A 22,696-nucleotide genomic window follows, 5' to 3' on the forward strand; every position below is an offset into this window, starting at 1 on the left:
ATTTCAAAATATTATAATTAAAAGTTTCAAATATATAAAAAATTTAGATTTAAAATAGTAAAACTATTGTTTTCAATACATAGATGTAAATTTGGAGACATAAGTTTTATTGATAAAATATTATATATCAAACTACGTAAATTTTAGATAGTTCACAGGTAGTTTTTAAAATCACAATTATAATGGTAAAGCGAGTTGTGAATAATGTTTTTACGATATGAATTATGTTACGGGTTGTTCCTTCAAAAAATATATTGTAGTTTGTAATTTTTACGTATATTCCTACTTCTACTACAGAAATGGTCAAACTGAATAATTTATCGATAAATATTATTTTGTGCTATAAAATTTTCACCCTTTTTTTAATTGTAGCAAAACTCAATATATTATTATTTACTCACTTTTTCCTTTTATTATTTTATTTAAACTTTTTTTTTTGGTAATCTATTTAAACTTATTATACAAATATATGATTCATTGTAATCGATTGCACTGTAATAAAATTAAGCTTTAATATATTTTAATCCGTTAAAATTTCTTTTTTTTAGTAAAAGGTTAAATAAATTATTTTTAATAATCCGTTAAAATTTATATATAAGTAATTCTTTCCCCCGCGCTGTAGCGCGGGTCAAAACCTAGTTATAATATGTAACGTAGAAGTTCACAATGGTGATAACTTGAGCTAATCCTAAGTAATGGACTAATGGTGGTAAGATATAAAGTCCTAAGGCAAGTGCGAAAGTAAAACGAACATGTGTGATATAAATGTGACCGTAAATGAGACAAAATAGAATCGTATCTAATGGAAACATAATTAAGTGATTACGTAACATTCATGCAAAGTTATGAGTGGTACACAAATTATAACTACATACGAGTTCTTTAAAAAGTAATTATGAGAATTTGTTTGGCAGATGAAGAAAATGATTAATAATGCCAAATCTTTTAACATTCCAATTGGAAAGCGATATATGAAACTGAGTACGTAGTCATATTAGATTCGTTATCGAGACTAATTCACACTACAAAATGTATGGACGAAAAAGAAAGCTCCTAAAGCAATTAAATTATTTAACGCATAATTGAAGCATTGACTTTCTCATTTGCTTCCCTAGCTACCTCGTCAAGCCAAAAAAAAAAGAAAAGACATTTGTGGATAAGAAATACAAAATTAATTGGTTCATCTTTTTTTTTTAATACAATATGCATAATATAAAGTTTAACAAAAATAGTAACACGATTGTAGCATAACCCACTAAAATTCGTCTAGTTTATCTATTTTTGAATGTAAATTTTTTTTTTTTTTTTAACAAAAAGTTTGATTTGAATAAATGGATTTTGAAAGAGGAGAACAACAAAATGGAGAAGGATAAGAACATAAAAGAGACGAGATCAGTGGGATAATGAAAAGGTTTGGTGATGACCTCATGCATGTAGATATATATATCTACGTTATTTGTTTTTAGGGTAATAATGCAACATATACGCCATTTTAGGCAATCTCTTTCTGAAAAAGATGTTTAGCATTTATATACGAAACGACTGGATTATTAAAGATACGAGAAGAAAATAGTTAGGAAAAAAAAAAAAAGAATAAAGAGAAGATAAAATGTAGAGACAAATTGAAAGATCTCTAGCTCTCTTTTCTTTTTCTTTAAAGCTAAAATTAAAAGCTTGGGACATAAATTAGAAGTTGTAAATGACAGGTTTCATCTTTTTTCATGCTTTTAAGCTTTTCTCTTCTTTTCGTTTGTTACCGAGTAAAGCTATATCTTCTTCATCTTCATACTAAGATTCACTCTTTCTTGTTAACATAAATGATATTCAAAAAGAACGAGATTATATACGTTCATAGATTTTGAATGGTGAGGAAGAACATTTTCTATTTAACTTCATTGTTAACTAAGAGATGCATACATCTTTTTATCAAAATAAGAAACAAAAATTATAGGTATTTGTAACTTCACATTTCCATAACTATTTTGAGTGGCCAAAGCCGATGAAGTGATGAACCTTTCTCATATATTCTATATAAAAGTCAATGTAAATGTAAGAAAATAAAAATTCAATGGATTAAGATGATAAACCAAATAATTACATACAACTTTATTTTGTTTATTCAAATGATGATAGATGGAACTTAAAAGGATTGTTAAAAGTAACCATTCAATGGTTGTTTTATATATTGTGTTCACTCATTTCATTTGTTATATTCCATTACAAGCCTATATACTTTCAACTAATTAACAAAGTAGTTAAAATATTAAAAACAACGTACGATTCAATAAATTAAAGAGATTAAACCATTGCCATGAAAGAAAAAAAATACAAGCATGTAATCGATTGATATCTAATTAATGAATGAAGACGAAAACGACATATCAGGGACAAGGCTACTCTATAGTCTTGACCCACAAAGATACCCTAATTAAGCTTTCATGATTACGAATCTATATGATAATGAAACCTAATTAAGAAAAGTTTAACATATACTTAACCATTATATTTACACACACACATAATATATATATATATATATATATATATATGTATAATATACTATTTTAGCGATATTTAAACAACTTAAAATGATAATCATGAAACATTAACCAAGTCTTAATACTTTATAAAATTTTCTACCCATGACGTGTGATTGGTCTAGACAAATATGAGGTATTTATGAGGCATGAATAGCCTGAAATCTAGACAAATATGAGGTGTTAAAATGCTTAAACTTTGCTTTTTCTGCTAACTGAATGTTTTTTTAAACATAATTTGATTTGTAAATGAAAATTCTGACTGATACACAAATATTTCAGAATAACCCGACTCCCAAATATAAAATGCAAAACTATAAAGCACTACAGACTATAGATCTAGTGACTAGATATACCAAAAAGATGATCTGCATGTTGTGAAAAAATGGAATTTAAAATTGTTTGATTGCACAACTTTTCGCAAGTCAGGACTAAACCAGTTGATATGAATACTTCCCAAACTTGTTTTACTTCGTGGTAAAGATATAAAACTGATATGATTGTAGTATTTTATAATAATTACATCGAGTAAAGCAAATCAAGGTCTTTTGGTTGTCTCTAGAACGTCTTTAATTATTTTGTTCATCTAGGTCCAAAACTTAGACCTTGTAAATCATATGGATACACATATAATATAAATAAATATTTATGTGATTCTCCAACTAAAAATCTATATATTATACATATAATTCGACAGAGAGAACCTTATAGGCGAAGAAACGTCGCTCCACTCAAACCCTAAAAAGAGAATCACAACAAAAACAATAATATATATATATACACACACACATATTCATATACAAATAAATAATGCATGAGAGTGGAAAATATATATAAAAAGAGAAATAAAGCATGAGAACATGACCCATGTTTGGAAAAGCATTATGTGCTCACTTTATCTTTGTGCTCATTCTCTATCATCATCTTCTATCTCTCTAAACCTCTATCTTCTTCTTCTCTCTTTCCCTTTTGGTTCTGTGCTCTCTCCCTCACATCATCTTCTCTTTAGCCTTTGGTTCTCTTCTTTCGTTTTTATTTTTGATTCCCCCACCATTTTTGTTCTTTTGAGTTTTAAAGATCCATCAAACTTTATTAAAGAAAGAAGAACCAAAGAGATAAAAGGGGCAGAGAAGAACAATGGTTTTCTCAACCGTCTCAAGCTTTTTAGATCCACCAATTAATTGGCCACAGGTTCTTTAATTTGATCTTCCATTATACCTAATCCTTCTCTTTCTTTACTTTCTTTTTGTGTGATTTCTACATATCTTAAATTCTCCATTGATATGTTTTGATTCTTTTATAAAGAATTTTGATTCATTTTTACTAAAAGATATATTCATATTCTCGTCTTCATTCATCTTTAGTCTCTTCTTTTTTCAAAGTTCCATAACATATCATGGTATTTCTTGCTTTATGATCTCACCTATATATAGACCAAATACATATATACTTTCTTATAAGAACAAAAAAAACTCAAATTTAATTGACAACCAAAGATTGATTTTGAAGTTTATGGTTCTTCTTTCTTGTATTGTGTGATTAAATTCCTTTTTTCTTATGTTTGCAGTCGTCTACGAATTCGAATAATCATCCTCATCATCTTCAGCTACAAGAAAGTGGAAGTTTAGTTAGTGCTCACCACCAAGTACTCTCTCACCACTTCCCACAAAACCCTAACCCTAACCACCACCATGTTGATACCACAGCCGCCGCCGCCACCATTGATCCAGGTAGTCTCAATGGCCAGGCAGCTGAGAGAGCAAGGCTAGCTAAGAACCATCAGCCACCGGAGGGAGTCCTAAAGTGTCCTCGATGTGACTCAGCCAATACTAAGTTCTGTTACTTCAACAACTACAACCTCACGCAGCCACGTCACTTCTGCAAGGCTTGCCGCCGATACTGGACACGTGGTGGCGCCTTGAGGAACGTACCTGTCGGTGGTGGCTGCCGGAGGAACAAGAAGGGTAAATCCGTAAGTTCAAAGTCTTCATCCTCCTCCTCGCAGAACAAGCCGTCAACGTCTATGGTCAACGCTACAAGCCCTACAACTACTAGTAATGTCCATCTCCAACCAAATAGCCAGTTCCCATTTTTGCCCACTCTACAAAACCTCACTCACCTCGGTGGTATTGGTTTAAACCTAGCCCCCATGAATGGTAACACTAGTAGCTCAAGTTTCTTGAATGATTTAGGGTTTTATCATGGTGGCAACACTTCAGGTCCGGTCATGAGTAACAACAACAACAACGAGAATAACAACATTATGACTTCTCTTGGAACAGCAAACAACAACTTTGCTTTGTTCGATCGAACCATGGGGTTATTTAACTTCCCTAACGAGAGCAATATGGGATTATCTTCTAGTGGAGCTACTAGGGCTTCTCAAACCGCTCCGGTTAAAATGGAAGATATAAGCCGGTCGGTTTCGGGTTTGACATCTCAGGGGAACCAATCCAATCAATATTGGACCGGTACTGGTCTTCCCGGTTCTTCTTCAAGCAATCATCACCAGCACCTTATGTGAGTGTGGAACATTCATGGTCATGGACGACCTCTCGTTAAAGATCCAATGCGTATGGGAATACTAAAAAGGTATATTAGAATCGGTTTGTTATAGCTAGTACAATGGGGTGCATATAGAATCAGCTGGTGGTGCACAAAGAGAATTATTTCGTATTGTGTGATTATGAACTTGTTAGTTGTTGTGTGAGTGTCTATCGAGTTTGTTCAATTCGTATTCTTCACTTGGGATATTCATAAAATAATACTAACTTTTTTGTATGTTGTTCTTCTATCTTTTTGTTTCTTTTTCTTTATGTGTGTTATATGGGTTTGGTTTCTAAAAGATCTAGGAGTACGTGAGAAGAGCCAATCAGCATAATTACTAAAGATTTTATCATTTCATATATATATATTGCTTTCTTGTTTTGCTTCAATGAATAAACAATATTTATAGGATAATGCATAAAGTAAAAGAGTATAGTGTTACAGACGACTGACGAGTTTTAATCATACAATTCCGTGTCTCTCTAGAGATGGTAAAGTTTTAAAATTACTCAAAAAAGCTTTATATTTCTCACATTTTTAGGAGCTTTTTCTCTTTATCTTTTTCAGTACTTGATAAATTAAAGATCTGTGCATATGAAGATGCATGTACGTACCACGTTATAATGTTTACTTTCCAGTGTATATTAAGATTCCGTACGTACACCTATGAAATAAAACTCAAACCTCTTTTACCTTTTCTTTACCTTTTAAAAAAAAAATATATAAATAACCTTATTTAAACTGTGAATAATATTATATTTATATATATAATATATATACATGGGAAATGCACGTATTAATGGATTCGTTTTAGATTACTATATCACTACTGATCATATTTATAAAAATTGTCACCAAATCTTTTTTGCAAATAAGTAACTAACCATCTAAGCAACACTAGTTTAACTTGAACCAAGCTGAAAGAAACCAACATACATATGAACAGTGAGCTTTGTCGTAAGGGACTATGACCCCGAGAAAAATGAGTACTGGGGAAGCATCAGCGACACAATACCCTATAGCCGTCAGATGAACGGACCATCCTCACAAAACTCCATCATCAGTAAATAAGAGTAAGAGGAAGTGATTGATAAATGTGAACTATATGAATTCTAGGGTCAAGTAAACGATCAAAGCTTTGACTTCAGGCTTATGATGATTCTTGACATGTAAGCTTTTCGATGGTTTCGGTTTGTGTCTTCTTGAAATGAATGTAAAGTTAAAAACAAAAGAGTTTGTGATGTGCAGTGCGGATAAAGATGAAGATGGTTAACACAAGACAAAGTTAGAGAGGTGTATAAAGATAGTTAATTTACAGAATTTACTTCTCATTAATGGTTTTGATCAATGCCTTGTTTTTTTTGGTTTCATATAGCCAAGAAATGGTACAAGTTAGTCAAGAAAAAAACCATCTACTGAAATGAAATAGCACTAAAACAAACATCATTTGTAATTGAGTGTTTTGGGATTAAAAAGTGAGCAAACTGTGAATGCAAAAAAGCAAAACCTAGAAGGCAACTTATAACATCAACCAATATGAGCATACAGCTGCAAATTACAAAGCTCCTATAGGCTTTATTTAGAAATAATGAAGTGGGTTTTTAGAGGCAACTTCGATGCAGCTATTGTAATAGCTTTTCTAGCTGTGTTTTCAGATACACCACCCATTTCGTAAATGACTTTACCTGGTTTAACCACAGCTACCCAAAACGCTGGGGCTCCTTTCCCACGACCCATACGCGTTTCAGTTGGTTTTACTGTAACTGATTTGTCTGCAAATATACGTACTCGGACTTTTTCACCGCGTTGTACATTTCGTGTCATTGCTCGTCTCCCTGCTTCTATTTGTCTAGATGTTATCCAGCCGGGTTCAAGTGTTTGAAGAGCATATCTGCCAGTAAGATTCCCAAGGTTTGATATTCCTTTAACTCTTCCTCTATGGTGTTTCTGAAACTTTGTTCTTCTCGGGATATCGCTGACCGAACTCTTTCTTTTTTTCGCCATACCGCTGGCCGAACTCTTTCTTTTTTTCGGGTTATCGCTGGCCGAAATCTTTTTTTTTTTCGGGTTATCGCTGACTGAACTCTTTGTGTTTTTCGGGATATCGCTGACCGAACTCTTGTGGATCTCTCTGACACAGTTCACTGTCGCAGGAGTTGTGCATCTGGAGTGCCAGATTACAGGAACCTGACCAAAAATGAATGTAAAAACATACACACAGCTTCAACTTCTATTTCTTGAAAACGTCAAAAAGTGTTTTCATTTGGTAAAGAGTTGTTTCTTTAAGAGTCTGCACATTCATTGTCAAGCTTATGAACATTTTATACAAAGCGACTGATACAAATGTCTTCCAAGAGTACTGTAACCTTACACTAACCATGTCTTAGTCATAGAAATCAAATAATAGATAAAAACTAATTTTAGTCATCATTATAAGTCTCATCATCTACCTCTTGGTAAGTACTTCAACATGTAATTAAAGATCAAAACTAAAACTATCCACTCTATGTAACAGAACACATATCGAAAAGTAGCGTTGAATCAATCATGAAAATGCCAATTAGTGCAGGAGTGATAAGTATCGTTATTAAACAAAATGAAACACTAATCCGACAAATCAAAGAGCTATTGGATCAGACAATAAGCATTCGAACCACCTACCTTCTTGGGATTGATGGAGTTGATTGTAACGGGAAGAGAGGAAGTGGCAACAGAGGCAGGAGCAGGAACATGGTGAGACAGAGATGGAACAAGAGTGAGAAAGCGTCGGCTTATCTGATGTTGATGATGACGAGTTTGTTCCAAGACACGGCTAAACAAGAATCTCTGCATCTTGTGAGACAATCAGATCTATAGGACGTGCTGCTCAAGCCCAAAGTGACGAAAAGGCTCCTAATACAAAATGTCCTTCTAAACCAGTGACCTGCTCAGACCGAGATTTGTGCATTTATTATATTTGTCTTGTTCTCCAAGGCAAAATAAAGATAGCCAAAACTACCTAATTGAGATACCCAGGCCTGTTTAGTCGTGGGCAAAAGCCCACAAGCTAAGAAAAATGATACAACTAAACCAAATCCGAGGAACCGATCCGAACCCGATCCAAAAAACCCGATCCTACAACATTTAAGCATTGCTGCACCAATTTGCCTCATTATCTCAATTCTCTCAAAAACTACAACTTTGTAGCATCAATTATCTCAAAAACTACAACTTTTGTAGTATTGTGAAACAAGATTACGATTTACAAACACCGATTTGAACATTTATTTTATGATCCGAGCAAAAAAAAGTGATTTACAGGTTTCAAAATCTTGGTTCTATTTGTGCGAGGTTGGTTAAGAAAAACACAAAATGTGCGCTCACTGTGATTGGAGAAGCAAACCTTTATAAGCTAAACTCAGATTAGAGAGATTTGATCTTCCACACCTACACCAGACTGTTTCTGCTGGTCGTTAAGACGGCTAAAGCGGTTAAGTAGCTGTGCTGCTTTGCGTTTTCCTCTGTCAGTACCATTCTCAGCCATTTCTATTAAAAGACTCATAATCCCTAATTTCTGAGCTTCAACCAAATGCTGCTGATCCCATGAGCACAAGTGCACTAATACTGCAGCTGCGTTCTCTTTGTTCCTTGGTGACCCACTTCTTATAAATTCTACCATAACATGAACCGCGTCAGCGGCTCCAACTACTGTTTTCCCATCCGGGTGACTCGATATTATGGCTAATATAGCAAGTGCTTCATCAACCATTCCGCTTGATGTCTCTGTTAGTAACCGCATTAGCACGGGAACTAAACCGGCTCTCACAGCTTTTCCTTTGTTCCCTTGGAATATGCAGAGATTGAACAGAGCAGTTGCCGCATCTTTTTTGCCTCTCTGTGATCCTTCGCTCAGCAAGATTACAAGAGGCGGGATCGCTCCTGCGGCACCTATTGTCACTTTGTTCTCGTCTATAACTGAGAGGCTGAAAAGTGTAGCTGCTGCGTTTTCTCTAGCTTCCATGCTGCCTTTCTGGAGCACATGAACAATACCTGGAACCGCTCCACATGAATAAACAATCCTCCCTTTGTTCTCTTGGCATATCGAGAGGTTAAGAATAGATGTCACAGCGTGTTCTTGAATTCGGGAGTCATTGGATATCGTGAGGAGATTCACCAGAAGAGGAATCGCGCCTGATGCAGCAATGGCGACTCGGTTACGGTTGTTTTGTTTTGCTAGAAGACGGATTTCTCCTGCAGCGGATCTTTGGTCTTCAGGGTTTTGCGATGTGAGCTTAATTAGGAGTTCTTCAATCTGGTTATGCTCATCAGCAGGGGTTGAGGAGGATGATGATGATGCTTTACTATTTGGTTGAGTATTGTTGGGACGCTTTGGAGGTTCGATGCCATTGGATTCACACCACTGAGCTATAAGGCTTCTTAGAGCATAGTTTGGTGTGACGGTATCACTTGTCAGCTTTTCTTGCGTCTTTGGACACGTCAAGTGTCCTCCTTCAAGCCACTTGCTAATGCACTCACGTTCATAAGTCTACACAAGATTCAGATGACACCAGTCAATAAAACTGGAATTGAATTTAAGAAGACAACGTAAAAGGAATAATGGTGCTCGTACAATACCTGCCCTGAAGAAACAATAACTGGATCCGTCATCAACTCTAGAGAAATCGGACACCGTAAATCTTCAGGCGGTATTGGCAAATTTGGATCACCATCTTGTAACTTAGGCACAGGCGATTTCAGTCTCATGGGAGCATCATCCAAGTTAGGATTATCAGTTTGAACAAAGTACTTAATTTTCTTGAGAACCATCGACATCTTCTCAAAGCTTTTACCAGGATCTCCACCACTTGAACTGACCATATCAAGTAAAGCCAACGACTCTTGCGTAAGGTCAGTAATGGTCATCAACTGAAGCTTCACCGCAACTCTCCTGAGCACGTTAGAATCAGCTACACTTCCTGTATCACTGTAAAGAAACAAAATATCCCTATACAACTCATCATCATATGCATCACCGCCTCTTCCTATTTCTCTTCTTAACTGAACTAGAACAAGCTCAACCTACAACAAGAAATAATATCCGAAAGCTGAAGCTCAAAGAAACAAGCAAATGTAAAAGACGAAAGCAGAGCAGAGACTTATCTCAAATTCTCAAATACCTGTTCTTTAAGCTCATCAGAAATTTCAAGATTCTCATAAGGGATTCCACTCAAAGCTTGTTCCAATAGAGCAGTCACTTTCTGAAACTTAACCATCACTTGATCTCTCTCCAACACCTAAGCGAATCAGATTCAAATATTCAATTTCCAATTTCAATTTCAAATCCAACAACAACATCACTATCTCAAAACCCAGATCTAATTTCTCAAAATAAATACTCAAAAAATCAGGCGATATCGAAATACTCACACACCAGGTAAATTTTGCTAACTTGGGATACGAAAGCAATCAAATCCTTAGCAGGAACAAGAGAATCCTTAAGAGATAACAAAGCAGCCACAGGGATCGTTGATTCTTTACAGTCTCTGATCTCTTCAAGCATAGGAAGAAGAAGCTTCAATCTCCTGGAGAGATTGCTACAGTGTTTCTTCATCGGTGCACGGTGATCTGAAATCGAAACGATCTCGTTTACTGAATCGATTAACGTTTTCGCTAACTTGTGTTTCTCTGATTTCGCCATTTTTGGGGCGTGGTGGTGGTGGTGGAGTAGGAAACGCGCTTAAGTCTTTTTGCTTTGTTGGGTCACGAGGTTTGACTCAACGATGAAAGTTATCACTGTGACGACGAAGACGAAGAAGTCATCACCATGGACTTGTAGTGAGAGAAAGAGCGGTGTAGAGTTTAGAGAGAGATCATACAATAGTCGTGACTCTTAAAACGGCTCAGCTCGGGTCGGCTAGGCTAAGTCAGCTACAGGCTCATCAACATCTAGCGATAATTTCGGGTCGGATTTGGTTATATTTTTCTAACTTTGGAAAAAAGAAAATATAATAAGAGTCAATTGGTCAACGCAAGAAATACCAACAAGAAAACAAATATGCAAAAAATTGGAGACATAACATTAATGGAAACAAATATTTGTAGGCAAGTGTTCAACGATTAGGTATTTTATTTATTTAAAATTCCATTTTAGTAAATTGTTTATGTCGTGTAATCTATAAGATTGTTTACATGGACTTGATCAATTGATAGTAAATCTTTATAAAGTTATATAAACGAACTACTGAATCTCGCTTTTTACATATTTGTAGGGATTAGATTAATGGACTGGTCAGTTATGGTCTAATGTTGACCAAAAAAAAAACGAGTTACTCAAGATTTGATGTATCCTAGAAACTAACCCATAAACGTTTAAAGTATCGTTAGAAGTTTTTCGTATAGCTTTCTCTAATTCCGTCATTAGGCGGATATTATGGCTTGTTAACCCGAGAATTAATTCGGAAAAAAAAAAATCTCAAAAGTTATAATGTCCGTTGGACCGGATCAGATGAAAAACAATTATGTTGAGATAAAAAAAAAACAAATTATGGTAAGAAACATAATAGTAAATTTTTCTCTCTTTTTCTATAAGTTTTTTTGCGTTAATTAATGAAATGTAATTAAAAAGTGACCAGAGGTCATTAACTCGACTAAAATATAGTACATAGTATGAATATGGCAAGTGAATCACATGATCGGACGACATAAAAGAAAAAGATAAGTCCGGATCTGCGTAACTGTCCGGTCATGAAAGCAAAAGTGCTAAAACATGAGAAACTTGCGTGAGAAAACATCGGATGATCCAATGTGTTTCGCGTTTGGTCTCAATCCTAACAGCATGATTCTTTGCTCGAAGGATGATCAAAACAACAACAAATAAAGAGAATAAAAAGTTTGGGATGATTTTTCCCGAGGTCGGAAGCAATATAAAGAATGCTCGAGTTAAGATAGCTTCATACTCACGTCTTTTTTTTTTGTAATCTATATATAAATCCCTAACCTTTGTACCCATTGAAGTTTATAACAATCCAAATACACATTTTAACAGAATATATAGAAACCAAGTAATCTCGTTGTCAACTTATCACTTATCAACAACATTCATGGCTCAGGTATGAAACTAAATTTATTTAACTTATGTTTTATGATATTTCTTTATCTTTTCTTCATCTACTTTTGAAGCTTAAGTTATGTAATGTAACCATAAGTCTTACAAATGCAATTTGCTGTTGCAATGACCTAATTTGCTTAGCTATACATTTCAAATTATGAAATTATGAGACCACTTGCTTATTACTTGTGATTTCAGCACTGATATTTGGAGGCTTGTACTGTCCAGGTTAAGGCTTCCACATATTCTCTTCAGGAACTGGGATAACCTTCTGGCCTGGATGAGACTAAGCACAGCATCCTCTCCATGCCTGCTGAGAAAGATAGTTGCACAAGCCACAATCAATGCCATATGGAAGCAGAGGAACAATCTCCTTCATAACCTCCAAGTCGTTCAACCTTCCACCATCTTCAGGATTTTGTACCGTGAGGTTTTTAACACAATCTCCGCAAGGAGAAATCGAAAGAGTTTCAGAAATCTAATGGGTCTTTGGATCAGATGATTAATCTCTCTGAGATCTCTATGCTTCCTTGTTTTTTTCTTTATTTTTGCCAAGGAACCATTATCTGGTTTAACTTTTTGTAACACCAAACTGTTTTCATTCTAAATGATATTTACAATTTAGCAAAAAAAAAAAAAAAAAAAAAAAAAACATAAAGAATCAGTGGGTGGCGGAAATGGTGAACAAGCTGTGTTTAAAGATTGTTGAATTTGGATCTCACTATCACTCTTTAGCTGAATCCCTCTACGAACACTTCGACTATCGTTTCATTAGATATCGATCTTTTGTCGCCACTTCGGTCGCCACTCTCCGACGAGTTTATTTCAGTGACTTTTGGACCGGAACTGCCACCATCGCCTCCGTCGTTATCGATGTATTGACTTTGATTGGGACGGTGGCTTCCGTTCTCCAAGTGACACAGAACGACAACAAGTCTTTGGCCTCTCCAGCTCCCCCACGAGGACTCTAGAAAATAGCTTTCTTGTTACACACGAAACTATACTATATTTGTTTTTTCACTTAACGTTCTCCAACACAATACTATGTTTTGTGGGCTTATTAACACAGTACTGATTTAACGAATCAAAACAATTTGGGCTTAGCTAAGAGCCTTTGGATCTGTTCTTCACTAATCAGAACATATACATTGAAATGTCAGCTAATTTGGGATTTTTTCTCATCTCCATAATAATCTAAAAGACCATTGTGAATGTGAGCCACCTAATTTGCGTGTATAAGGGAACCCATGAAAGCTACTTACCAATTAAACTTCTAATTAACTCTCTTAATCACATCTTAATCATGCTTCCCATTGGACAACACACATCTCCTATTTCTTTCTGACCACCAAATTTATTCATAATAGGTGGAGAACTACTTTTATATTTTAGATTAGTTTTATTTATTTATTATTTTTTCTCTCGAGCAGTCTTAATTGAAAAATTCATCATGCGTCTTTAATTCGGATCTCTCTTATATAAATTATGTTAAATGTTTGAAAGTTATATCTGGCAGATATTTCAACTGTATCATTCAAATCAAAATTTAAGTTCATTTTTCATTTAATTAGATCCCTGCCCTACATAGCTCTGATAAAATATTTATCTACACTTTAATTTATCAAGTGGATTCTTTAAAAATAATATTATTGAAAGAATCTTATGGAATCTTATGTCATTTTGATTTAACCTTGGGAGATCGATGTCATATGTAATTAAGTCGTGCAAGTTATAGAATCTTGAGTTATATGATTCTTTGATACTTTTTCTTGTTTGTATTTTACAATGAACATATATATATATCCCAATTTGTTTTTGTTGTTTTTAACATTGAAGTTGCCACCTTCGACATTTAGATCCACCAAACAATAATGCATTGAGATAATAAACACGATACTTTTCATGTTTGGCTCTATATACTTCTTTTATTGGGATAAAATAAAAATCTATATACTTAACTTCAGATCCCAGTATATGTAAAAATTCGTATGTTATTTATTAACTCATTTATTTGTATTTTTTTAACTTTGATTTTTTTACTATTCATGTAAAGTAACGAATATCATTTACTTGATAGCTTAGTAAATCGAACAATATCTATATCAAAATTTTGAATTGGTTTAATTTAAATGGAAGCTCATCACCAGAAGATAAAAAGTAGAAGTACTATTTGTTAATGACTTTGCACCGACGTTATGAATCCCCATGGCTAAAGTTCATCACTTTTGTTTATACGTTTTAATAAAGAAAACTTTATTATACAATAATTAATCTCTGACCATCCATATTCGTTATTCTTAATTTCTTTTAACCATAGCTAGAAAAATCTATCTAAAACGTTTTACATATAAATACAATACATTTCATGCATTTTAGTATATGATTATCGTACTTCTACTTCATACATCTGTTGATTTCTCCAATCTTAAAGTTCTTATAACAATTAGTGTATATAAAATTTCTTAAGAGGAAGAACCATTCTTTCGTTGACTTTTTGAATCCATTCTCGAGTTCATACATTAGTTATTAAATAGTTCTACTTGGTATTGGTAACATGAGATTGTTTAATAATTGTGACTTCTGCATACAAAAAATAGGATATTCCACTTGTTTAGCCATTGTAGATACAAAACATTGATCAAAGCTGAATCAAAGCTGATCTCAAAGAAAAAAATTGAATCTCAAACTGAAAAAATATTTGAAAGGATTTTCGATTTTATATCTGAAAAACTGGAAAAGAACTCAAACCAATCTAAAAACCGAATAGATAACCAAAATATTGTAACTATAATTATGTATTTAAAACATTGATTGCATTTAGATTTCTTATAACTCTATTACTCAATAATACAGTTATAAACATAAAAAATAGTATTTGGATCAAAAATCCAAAAGTTTTGAGTTATATTTGTCAAATTAAACTATTTCTAAGTTGTTTATGATAGGAAAAAAAAAGTTGTTTACGATATTTCGAATACTCAAAACCAAACTAAAAATTATTTTGGAACCAAATCTAAACCCGAATCAAAATTCTTACAAACTTGAATATATTTTAAATCCAATTTACCGAAAGTAAAATTACAAAGAACCTAACCAAATACCCTAACACCAAGACTGCAAGACATGCAAACCCATGGAACTGTACAAATGTGAATACATATGTAGCAAAATGGTGAAACTTGAAATCATGAAAGTGTGTGAAAAAAAAAAAAGAGACAAATCGAAAATAAAATTTTTCTTTTTATGAAAAAATGTCGGTGAAAATAAAAAGAAGAGAAAAAAAAATGTCTCGAGAGAGTCTGACAAAGCTCGCGTGCCGATCAATTATTCCTATTTTTATAAAATTATCACTCAGGACTTTGTCTCTCGTAATGTCCAAAAACACACTTCTGCCACCACCTTTGATATTATCAACCAAACTCCAATCTACCGTACGCTTTTTATTTATTTATTTTATTCAAAGTGTTATATACAAAAAATATTTATAACGATGATTCGTTTACCTAATATAGTTTAACAGATGAGCATAATATAACCAAAAGAAAGATTTTAGTCTCACTTCTTTATTAGCTTCAACTAGAAAATATAAGCTATTGAGATTTGAAATGACGTTTCTTCTGTATGTGTCTTTATTTACTTTGATCGATATGTTCTACAAATAGTGAAATCAAATCATGAAAAGCATTTCTGATGAGCGATTGATGGATGATGCTTTTGATGATTTTTAAAAATTTTCACGTTCAGTCACTCGTATTCGTATAATTTTTTTTTTTCATTTTGACAATGATTGTGAAAATATATGTTATATGTATATGCATCACCAAAAAAATACAAATGATAGATACCAAAACATGAAAAGACAAAATAATAATGTGCTTGTTGTAATGACTCAGAAGTGGGTCGACAAGGGTTCCGTGACAATCAGATCAGTTCATCAATACAAATTTAATGTCTATGCCAATGATACAGAGAGTCTCATAAGACAATACATGATCTCATGGTAGTTGGAAACTCATTGTTAAATGTATATATTATGATCGACAAATTCCGATCTATACTATACAAGATATATAACGCGATTTAGTAAAGTCGAATTATATTATGATAGATTGTTAAAACAGATAGTTATTAACTACTTGACTAAAAATATTTTGCCTATGTATTTAAAAGGGGGAAAAAGTAGAAAATATGAATGTTTTCTTTAATTAAGATATAATTTATACAAATTTTCGATTGTTTATATTATTTCTTAAGGTAAATTATACGTACCAAACATGGAATCTTTTCTCTTGCCCATACTTGAGATTAAATTACGTTTGTAATTCGTAAAAGAAGTTGGTGGACCATGGAACGAGATAAGATCCTCATGACAAATGCCAATCTGACATAAAACAGTTATGTCGCCATGGTTACTATGCATGAATAAAAGTAATACACACGATTAAAAATGGATAATTACATCAAGCAAAACAAAATTAAATATAAATTTGTTTTTCAAAATAAGAAAAAAAACGGTTTAATCTACAAACGGATTTTGTCTATTCCGATCACAAATATAGGTTTTCGTTTAGAGTCTTGTAACAAAAGAAATGTGATAAGTTGGATACAAGAATGAGACATGCCAAAGGACCCCTTACCCATAAATCACAACACGCTTTGAATCAATCATATACGATTTATGATAATTGAGTCATGCATATAGTAAAACGCTACTACGACCTATTCGATACATTAATTAATTAGGTCAACTATATTAGAATATTTCTCTTCATTGATATGAATATAGTAGAATATGAATTTATAGATATTATGCATGGTGGTTAGTCAAAGTGAACGCACCAATCAATAGATTAAAAAAAAAAACATGTATATTCAATACTACTAACTAGACTTCATTGCATACATGAGTAGTACTAGTAGCTTTTAGTATTGGTAGACTAGAGTGTAATAACTCTTTTTTCTTCCTCGAGTCACTATGAACGAGTACTATAGAGTACACATAGTGAACAAATTTATTGTTTTGTTGGAAAACTTTGTGATGACCGATGAAAATAATTCGAATACGACCGTAAAATAACTCAGTGGGGAGACCAATCATATCTACGTTGGAAAATGCAGACAATTTTAGCCGCATAAAAAGGTTTTGTGTCTACAAAGTTTGTAACAAATCATATTAAATGAAAAAAAAAAAAAACCATTCTAATGTTAACATTTGTATCTATTTATTTCGAGTGAAACCATTCTAATGTTAACATTTGTATCTATTTATTTCGATTGAAAACGTCGTATTTGTCATTAAGTAAGAACATTAGAGACACGTACGTTGTTTGTTTGATGCATGTGTCTATGACTCTATGCCAAGTGATGATTAGTGATTCGTCCATCTTAGAATACCATTGCTTTTGCAATCTCTGAAATCTATGTTTAAGATCATTCACATATCCCAAGTTCACCGTCGTAAGTGTTTAACTCTATTTTACAAGTTGTACAAAGTAAGATTAGAGAAAAATGAGCCATGTAGTTCGAGGACGATACATGAATGAATAATATACATATGAAACATCATCATCGCGAGATTTATGACAGATCTTAGTCGTACATACAAATTGGCTGACAAATTTGCATTATATTTGCAATGATTTTTTTCTTTCTTACCATACTATCTTGAAGTAAAAAAAAACCTAATACATACACGTACTATTTAAAAATTTTGGCTCTCAATTTTACATTTATATATTGAAAAGGTGAAAAAAGTGAAGGTCATCAAATGGCCACTTGGACTTTGATGAGAAGATTTCAAGTGGGCTGCTTGTTTGCTTTTAGTATATTATCGACCACAAATTTATATGCTTTTAGTTTTAAGTATAAATTATATACTGAATAAATATTATATATACAGAAAATATTATATATATGTCTATATATATCAGTGTGTTTCTTTTTGTTAAATATCCAAGGAAGAGTGCATAAGCATTTTGGAAGCAATTATGTTTATTATAATAAAATTTAGAATATATTAAATACTATTTATAGATAGCAATATGTTAGTTAAATAGATGGATGAAGATAAAGTAAGTTATGAAAATAATTTCTAAAATAGCATGTTGTTTTGGGTATACTTTAAACAAACATCACATTATTTAATTCATAATACGCTATTTTATAATGATATAATCACTATTTTTAATTTTTATAAATCATGAATATAAAGAACACCACTTGTCTAGGGCTCTACCACCACAATTTTTTGTTTGTTATGGTATACGTACGTCGTGATGGTTTGTAGATAGTTTTCAGTTAAAAATTAAATATCTATTTCTCATTGTTTTAGATGTTAAATGTATAGATACAAAAATTTACTCAAAACAACTATACAATAATAGAAAATTATTAAAGAAAATATAGATTACTTATCCAAACTCAAACCATTCCAAATTTGAATACTACTCTTTTTTAAAGGTTTATGATTCAATGGTTGTGAAAATACGTTTTCCCACCATGGTCATGTCAAAAGAACTATATGCCATTGAAGAAACAAAAACAAATATAGATAACTAAAGAAGTGTGATTGTATTGATACACTGTTAAAAAGAGAGAGAGAGTAAAGTACCTCTTGATCAGTTCGAAACTGCTTCGAACGAGTGATAGTTTATATGAGTTCAAGACTTCGACACTTGTAGTAAATAGGAGTTATTTTTAGCATGCATAAGATACAATATTGTAGTGTAGTGGAGAATGAGAGTAGGATACTCTCTTTGACCCTCAAGTCATAATTGAACAACAAAACTAATAGAGGAGCCAACTTTTACATGCAAGAGGGTGAATGGTAGTAGTTATGGACTCATCAGGTCAAGAAAGATTCAAAGTCTAATATTGTACGTACTTTTCGGATTTAAGGAGGTAACTTCTAGATTTTAGAGATATTTACAAAGAAGAATATGTGGTTTTAGATGAAGGTTAAAAACAATCTTGTTTTGTGGAATGCAAAGTGTAACTTGTTCACTCCCTATTCATCCAAGCTTGATTTTCTCAATTCTCAAATTGTATATACTCTTTACTAGAAGCAATAAGAAAATTATTTACAGAGAAAAAAAGATACATGGCTCGCATCTAAAGACCAAGTTTTATGAAGTGATCACACAATATTCTTGTTCAACCTATATGTCTAATCTCTGAAAAAAATGAAATTTAGAAAAATTATACAAGAAAATACCATTAAATTTATTTTTCTCTCAAAATAACTTTTTATCAAACTAGAAAAGTCATTATAAAAATGGTTTACATGGTCCAAATGAGGATAATAAACAAGGGTTACTCTCATAAATACCACGAAAATTGTTTTTTTTTTTTCAAAATTACCGTTATTAGTTTTATCTTCCAAAAACACTATTAGAATAAATATTTTCCAAAAATACAACGAAACTAAAACTAAACTTTCAACATTCAATCCTAAATTCTAGCCGTTTAAAATTTTCCTTTAAATGTAAGATAGTCAACCTAAACCGAAAAATATAATTTCAAACCCTTGATTTTTTTTTTTGAATTTAAATATTATGTCTATTGTATATTTGAAAATAGAAAATTTATGGTATATACAAAATATATTTAATAATGATATTTTTATAAATCAAATATTTAATTTTCCTTTACAATCTCACAAAACTTCCAATTTAATCCATGTAATTTTGATTTAATCCCCAAAAAAAACTAGAATTAGCATATACAAAAAAAAAAAAAAGAGAAAATATCTGACAAGCTGCCCGAAATCACAAGTAACTGTAACAAAACTGACACTGTCACTTTACCAATACCCACACAAAAAAAAAAAACTGCCCGTCGGGCAAATACCCAATCTCTCTCTCTCTCTCCAATAGAGTCGTCGTCTCTCTTTCTTTAATAGAACAAAAAAAAAAAAAAAAAAAGAGATTTAAAAATTAATATCTTCCTTCACACCTCAATGACCCTATCAATGTGTGTGTATACATAAATGTGAAACTTCCCTCTTCTTCTCCCATTCTTAATCCTCCTCCTCCTCCTCCACAACCACCGTTCTCCGTCACGGTGGCGCTTTTTCCTCTCGTCGGAGCGCCTCACCGGTGGCAGACGGTGTCGTTGTTCCTCTCTTAAACAACCAACCTCCTATCAGAGCTCTCCACGGTTTTGTGTCTTTCAGTGAAAAGATGGGGCAGAGTCTGAGCTGTGGAACGAGACCGGAGCATGGGATTTTCGCCTCCGTGCAGTGCGGAGATATCGTTACTGTTCGCCGTGTCATGACGACGGAGCCTAGTCTTTTGAATCAGACTACTTCTTATGATCGTCACTCCGTTCTTCATGTCGCTGCTGCTAATGGCCAGATCGAGGTGAGTTTTAGAGGTTTTGTACGAGATCTCGTCGGAATCTGGGGGTTTTCGTTTCAGATTCGTGGTGTTAAACTTGGATTTGGGGATTATTCTTGTTTGATTCGATGTTACTTATGCATTTTCTACTTTGATTTGCAGATTTTGTCTTTGCTTTTGGAACGATTTACGAATCCAGATTTGTTGAATCGTCACAAGCAGGTTTTGATTTCGCATTGATCTGGTTATGTTTAGTTTGGTGAATTCTTTTTGCTGATTTTTTTTTTTTGTTCTTGATTTGATTCTTTTAGACTCCGTTAATGTTAGCTGCGATGTATGGAAGGATCTCTTGTGTGAAGAAGCTCACTGAAGTTGGAGCTAATGTACGTTTCTCTAACTTTTTCTTTTTTTTCCTATCAATATTGGGATTTTGGATTTTGAAATTTGTGGCTTTTGTTGTGGAATCTGTAGATTTTGATGTTTGATTCCGTCAATCGAAGAACATGTTTGCATTACGCCGCATATTATGGACATGCTAATTGTGTTCAAGCTATTCTCTCTGCTGCTCAGTCAAGTCCTGTTGCTGTTCATTGGTGAGTCTCTGATACTTATCTTGAATTCTTGATCAGTTGTTCAATCAAACTCCTTGGATGAGAAAGTTGATCACTTGGAGTTTGCATATGTCAGGGGTTATGCGAGATTTGTGAACATAAGAGATGATAAAGGAGCGACTCCGTTGCATCTAGCTTCTCGGCAGAGACGGCCTGAATGTGTGAATGTGTTGTTGGACAGTGGTTCTCTCGTTTGTGCAGCTACTAGTGTATATGGGTAATGGTTTCTCTCTTCATGCAAAATTTTTCATTGAAACAACATTTGTTAGAAGTTGGAACTGATTCTCTAAGCTTTTGTTGAAACAGTTCTCCAGGGAGCACACCTCTTCATTTGGCAGCTAGAAGTGGATCTATTGATTGTGTCAGAAAATTGCTTGCTTGGGGTGCTGATCGTCTTCAGAGAGACTCTTCTGGGTATAAAAAGATTCTCTTTTCTAGTTTGTGGAATTTTTTTGTTCTAGTTTCAGAACATAACTTGAATCTTGAAATCTCTTTTCAGGAGGATACCCTATGTGGTTGCAATGAAGCATAAACATGGAGCATGTGGAGCCTTGCTTAACCCATCATCTGCAGAGCCTCTTGTTTGGCCATCACCATTAAAATTCATCAGCGAACTTGATGATGAGGCGAAACTTCTCCTAGAGCAAGCTTTAATGGAGGCTAACAGGGAGAGAGAGAAAACCATCCTCAAGGGAACTGCTTACTCCTTACCATCACCCGCTTTCTCCGACACTGCCTCAGATGATAACATGTCCGAGGTAAATATTACTTTCTTTCACATGACGCAAGGCTCGTTAGTTTGATTGCGTTTAAAGAACGTATTTTAACTTGGGTATAAAAACGTTTTCTATAAATAGGTGAGTGATACGGAACTGTGCTGCATTTGCTTTGAGCAAGTATGCACGATTGAAGTCAAAGACTGTGGTCACCAAATGTGTGCACAATGCACACTCGCACTATGCTGTCACAACAAACCAAACCCAACAACCTCAACCGTGACTCCACCTGTCTGCCCGTTCTGTAGAAGCACCATCGCAAGGTTAGTCGTCGCCCAGAACAACAACAACAACGAAAAAAGCAAAACCTTAGACGATGTTGTTGTCGATCTCGAGGCAAGTGATGTAAGCTCCTCCAAATTCAGAAAACACAGAAGATCAATAAACCTAGGCGAAGAAAGCAGCAGTTTCATGGGACTATCAACCATCGGATCGTTCGGAAGAATAACCGGCCGTGGCTCGGGTAGAATCGCAGCCGACAACGAGCTGATGGACAAACCAATATTGTGAGAATCGATTCCGCTCTTTGGAACATTTTGGGGACATTGGGGGATAGAGAAGGAGGTTAAAAAAAATTGTGAGAATGTATAAAAATATAGATGAATTTTATGTAGATCTTTTGTTGGTAAGGGTGGAAGGAAGATTGAAATAAGGAGGCAAAAAAAAAAAGGTGGGGAAGTTGTGTAATGCAAAAGGGATTTGTTGTTTCTTTGATTAAGTTTGGCCAAAATGGTTTTGTTGTTGTTTATTATTTGGTTACTTGATATGAAAGGGAAGAAACCCCCATAATCTTTTTTTTGTC

The 22,696-nt window shown here is 33.6% G+C and overlaps 4 protein-coding genes across 6 annotated transcripts; 2 read left to right on the forward strand and 2 right to left on the reverse strand.

Annotated features, from left to right (window-relative positions):
- The first annotated feature begins 3,496 nt into the window (after positions 1-3,496).
- On the forward strand, positions 3,497-5,331 carry LOC17889416 (dof zinc finger protein DOF2.2). 2 transcript variants are annotated; one of them, XM_006294484.2, is made up of 2 exons: positions 3,497-3,728; positions 4,105-5,331. In XM_006294484.2, the coding sequence occupies exons 1-2, from the start codon at positions 3,675-3,677 to the stop codon at positions 5,059-5,061; spliced, it is 1,011 nt and encodes a 336-aa protein (XP_006294546.1). In that variant the 5' UTR covers positions 3,497-3,674; the 3' UTR covers positions 5,062-5,331. The 2 variants fall into 2 exon arrangements, with proteins under 2 accessions (XP_006294546.1, XP_023640027.1); XM_023784259.1 differs by lacking the exon at positions 3,497-3,728 and adding an exon at positions 3,875-3,936.
- Positions 5,332-6,555: 1,224 nt separating this feature from the next.
- Positions 6,556-7,997, reverse strand: LOC111831021 (50S ribosomal protein L16, chloroplastic). The gene is made up of 2 exons (XM_023784455.1): positions 7,746-7,997; positions 6,556-7,271 (listed from the first exon to the last, which is right to left on the reverse strand). Exons 1-2 carry the CDS (start codon positions 7,914-7,916, stop codon positions 6,660-6,662), a joined length of 783 nt encoding a protein of 260 aa, XP_023640223.1. The 5' UTR covers positions 7,917-7,997; the 3' UTR covers positions 6,556-6,659.
- Positions 7,998-8,244: 247 nt separating this feature from the next.
- Positions 8,245-10,938, reverse strand: LOC17887788 (U-box domain-containing protein 12). 2 transcript variants are annotated; one of them, XM_023784453.1, is made up of 4 exons: positions 10,495-10,938; positions 10,241-10,357; positions 9,699-10,142; positions 8,245-9,609 (listed from the first exon to the last, which is right to left on the reverse strand). In XM_023784453.1, the coding sequence occupies exons 1-4, from the start codon at positions 10,759-10,761 to the stop codon at positions 8,482-8,484; spliced, it is 1,956 nt and encodes a 651-aa protein (XP_023640221.1). In that variant the 5' UTR covers positions 10,762-10,938; the 3' UTR covers positions 8,245-8,481. The 2 variants fall into 2 exon arrangements, with proteins under 2 accessions (XP_023640221.1, XP_023640222.1); XM_023784454.1 differs by having other exon boundaries at positions 10,491-10,581.
- A 9,208-nt stretch (positions 10,939-20,146) lies between these two features.
- On the forward strand, positions 20,147-22,696 carry LOC17889812 (putative E3 ubiquitin-protein ligase XBAT31). The gene is made up of 8 exons (XM_006294124.2): positions 20,147-20,531; positions 20,670-20,729; positions 20,819-20,890; positions 20,979-21,100; positions 21,195-21,335; positions 21,425-21,532; positions 21,618-21,876; positions 21,976-22,696. The coding sequence occupies exons 1-8, from the start codon at positions 20,352-20,354 to the stop codon at positions 22,402-22,404; spliced, it is 1,371 nt and encodes a 456-aa protein (XP_006294186.1). The 5' UTR covers positions 20,147-20,351; the 3' UTR covers positions 22,405-22,696.

This window comes from Capsella rubella, unplaced genomic scaffold (assembly GCF_000375325.1).
Source record: "Capsella rubella cultivar Monte Gargano unplaced genomic scaffold, Caprub1_0 scaffold_4, whole genome shotgun sequence".
In the NCBI taxonomy this organism is placed as follows: Eukaryota; Viridiplantae; Streptophyta; class Magnoliopsida; order Brassicales; family Brassicaceae; genus Capsella; species Capsella rubella.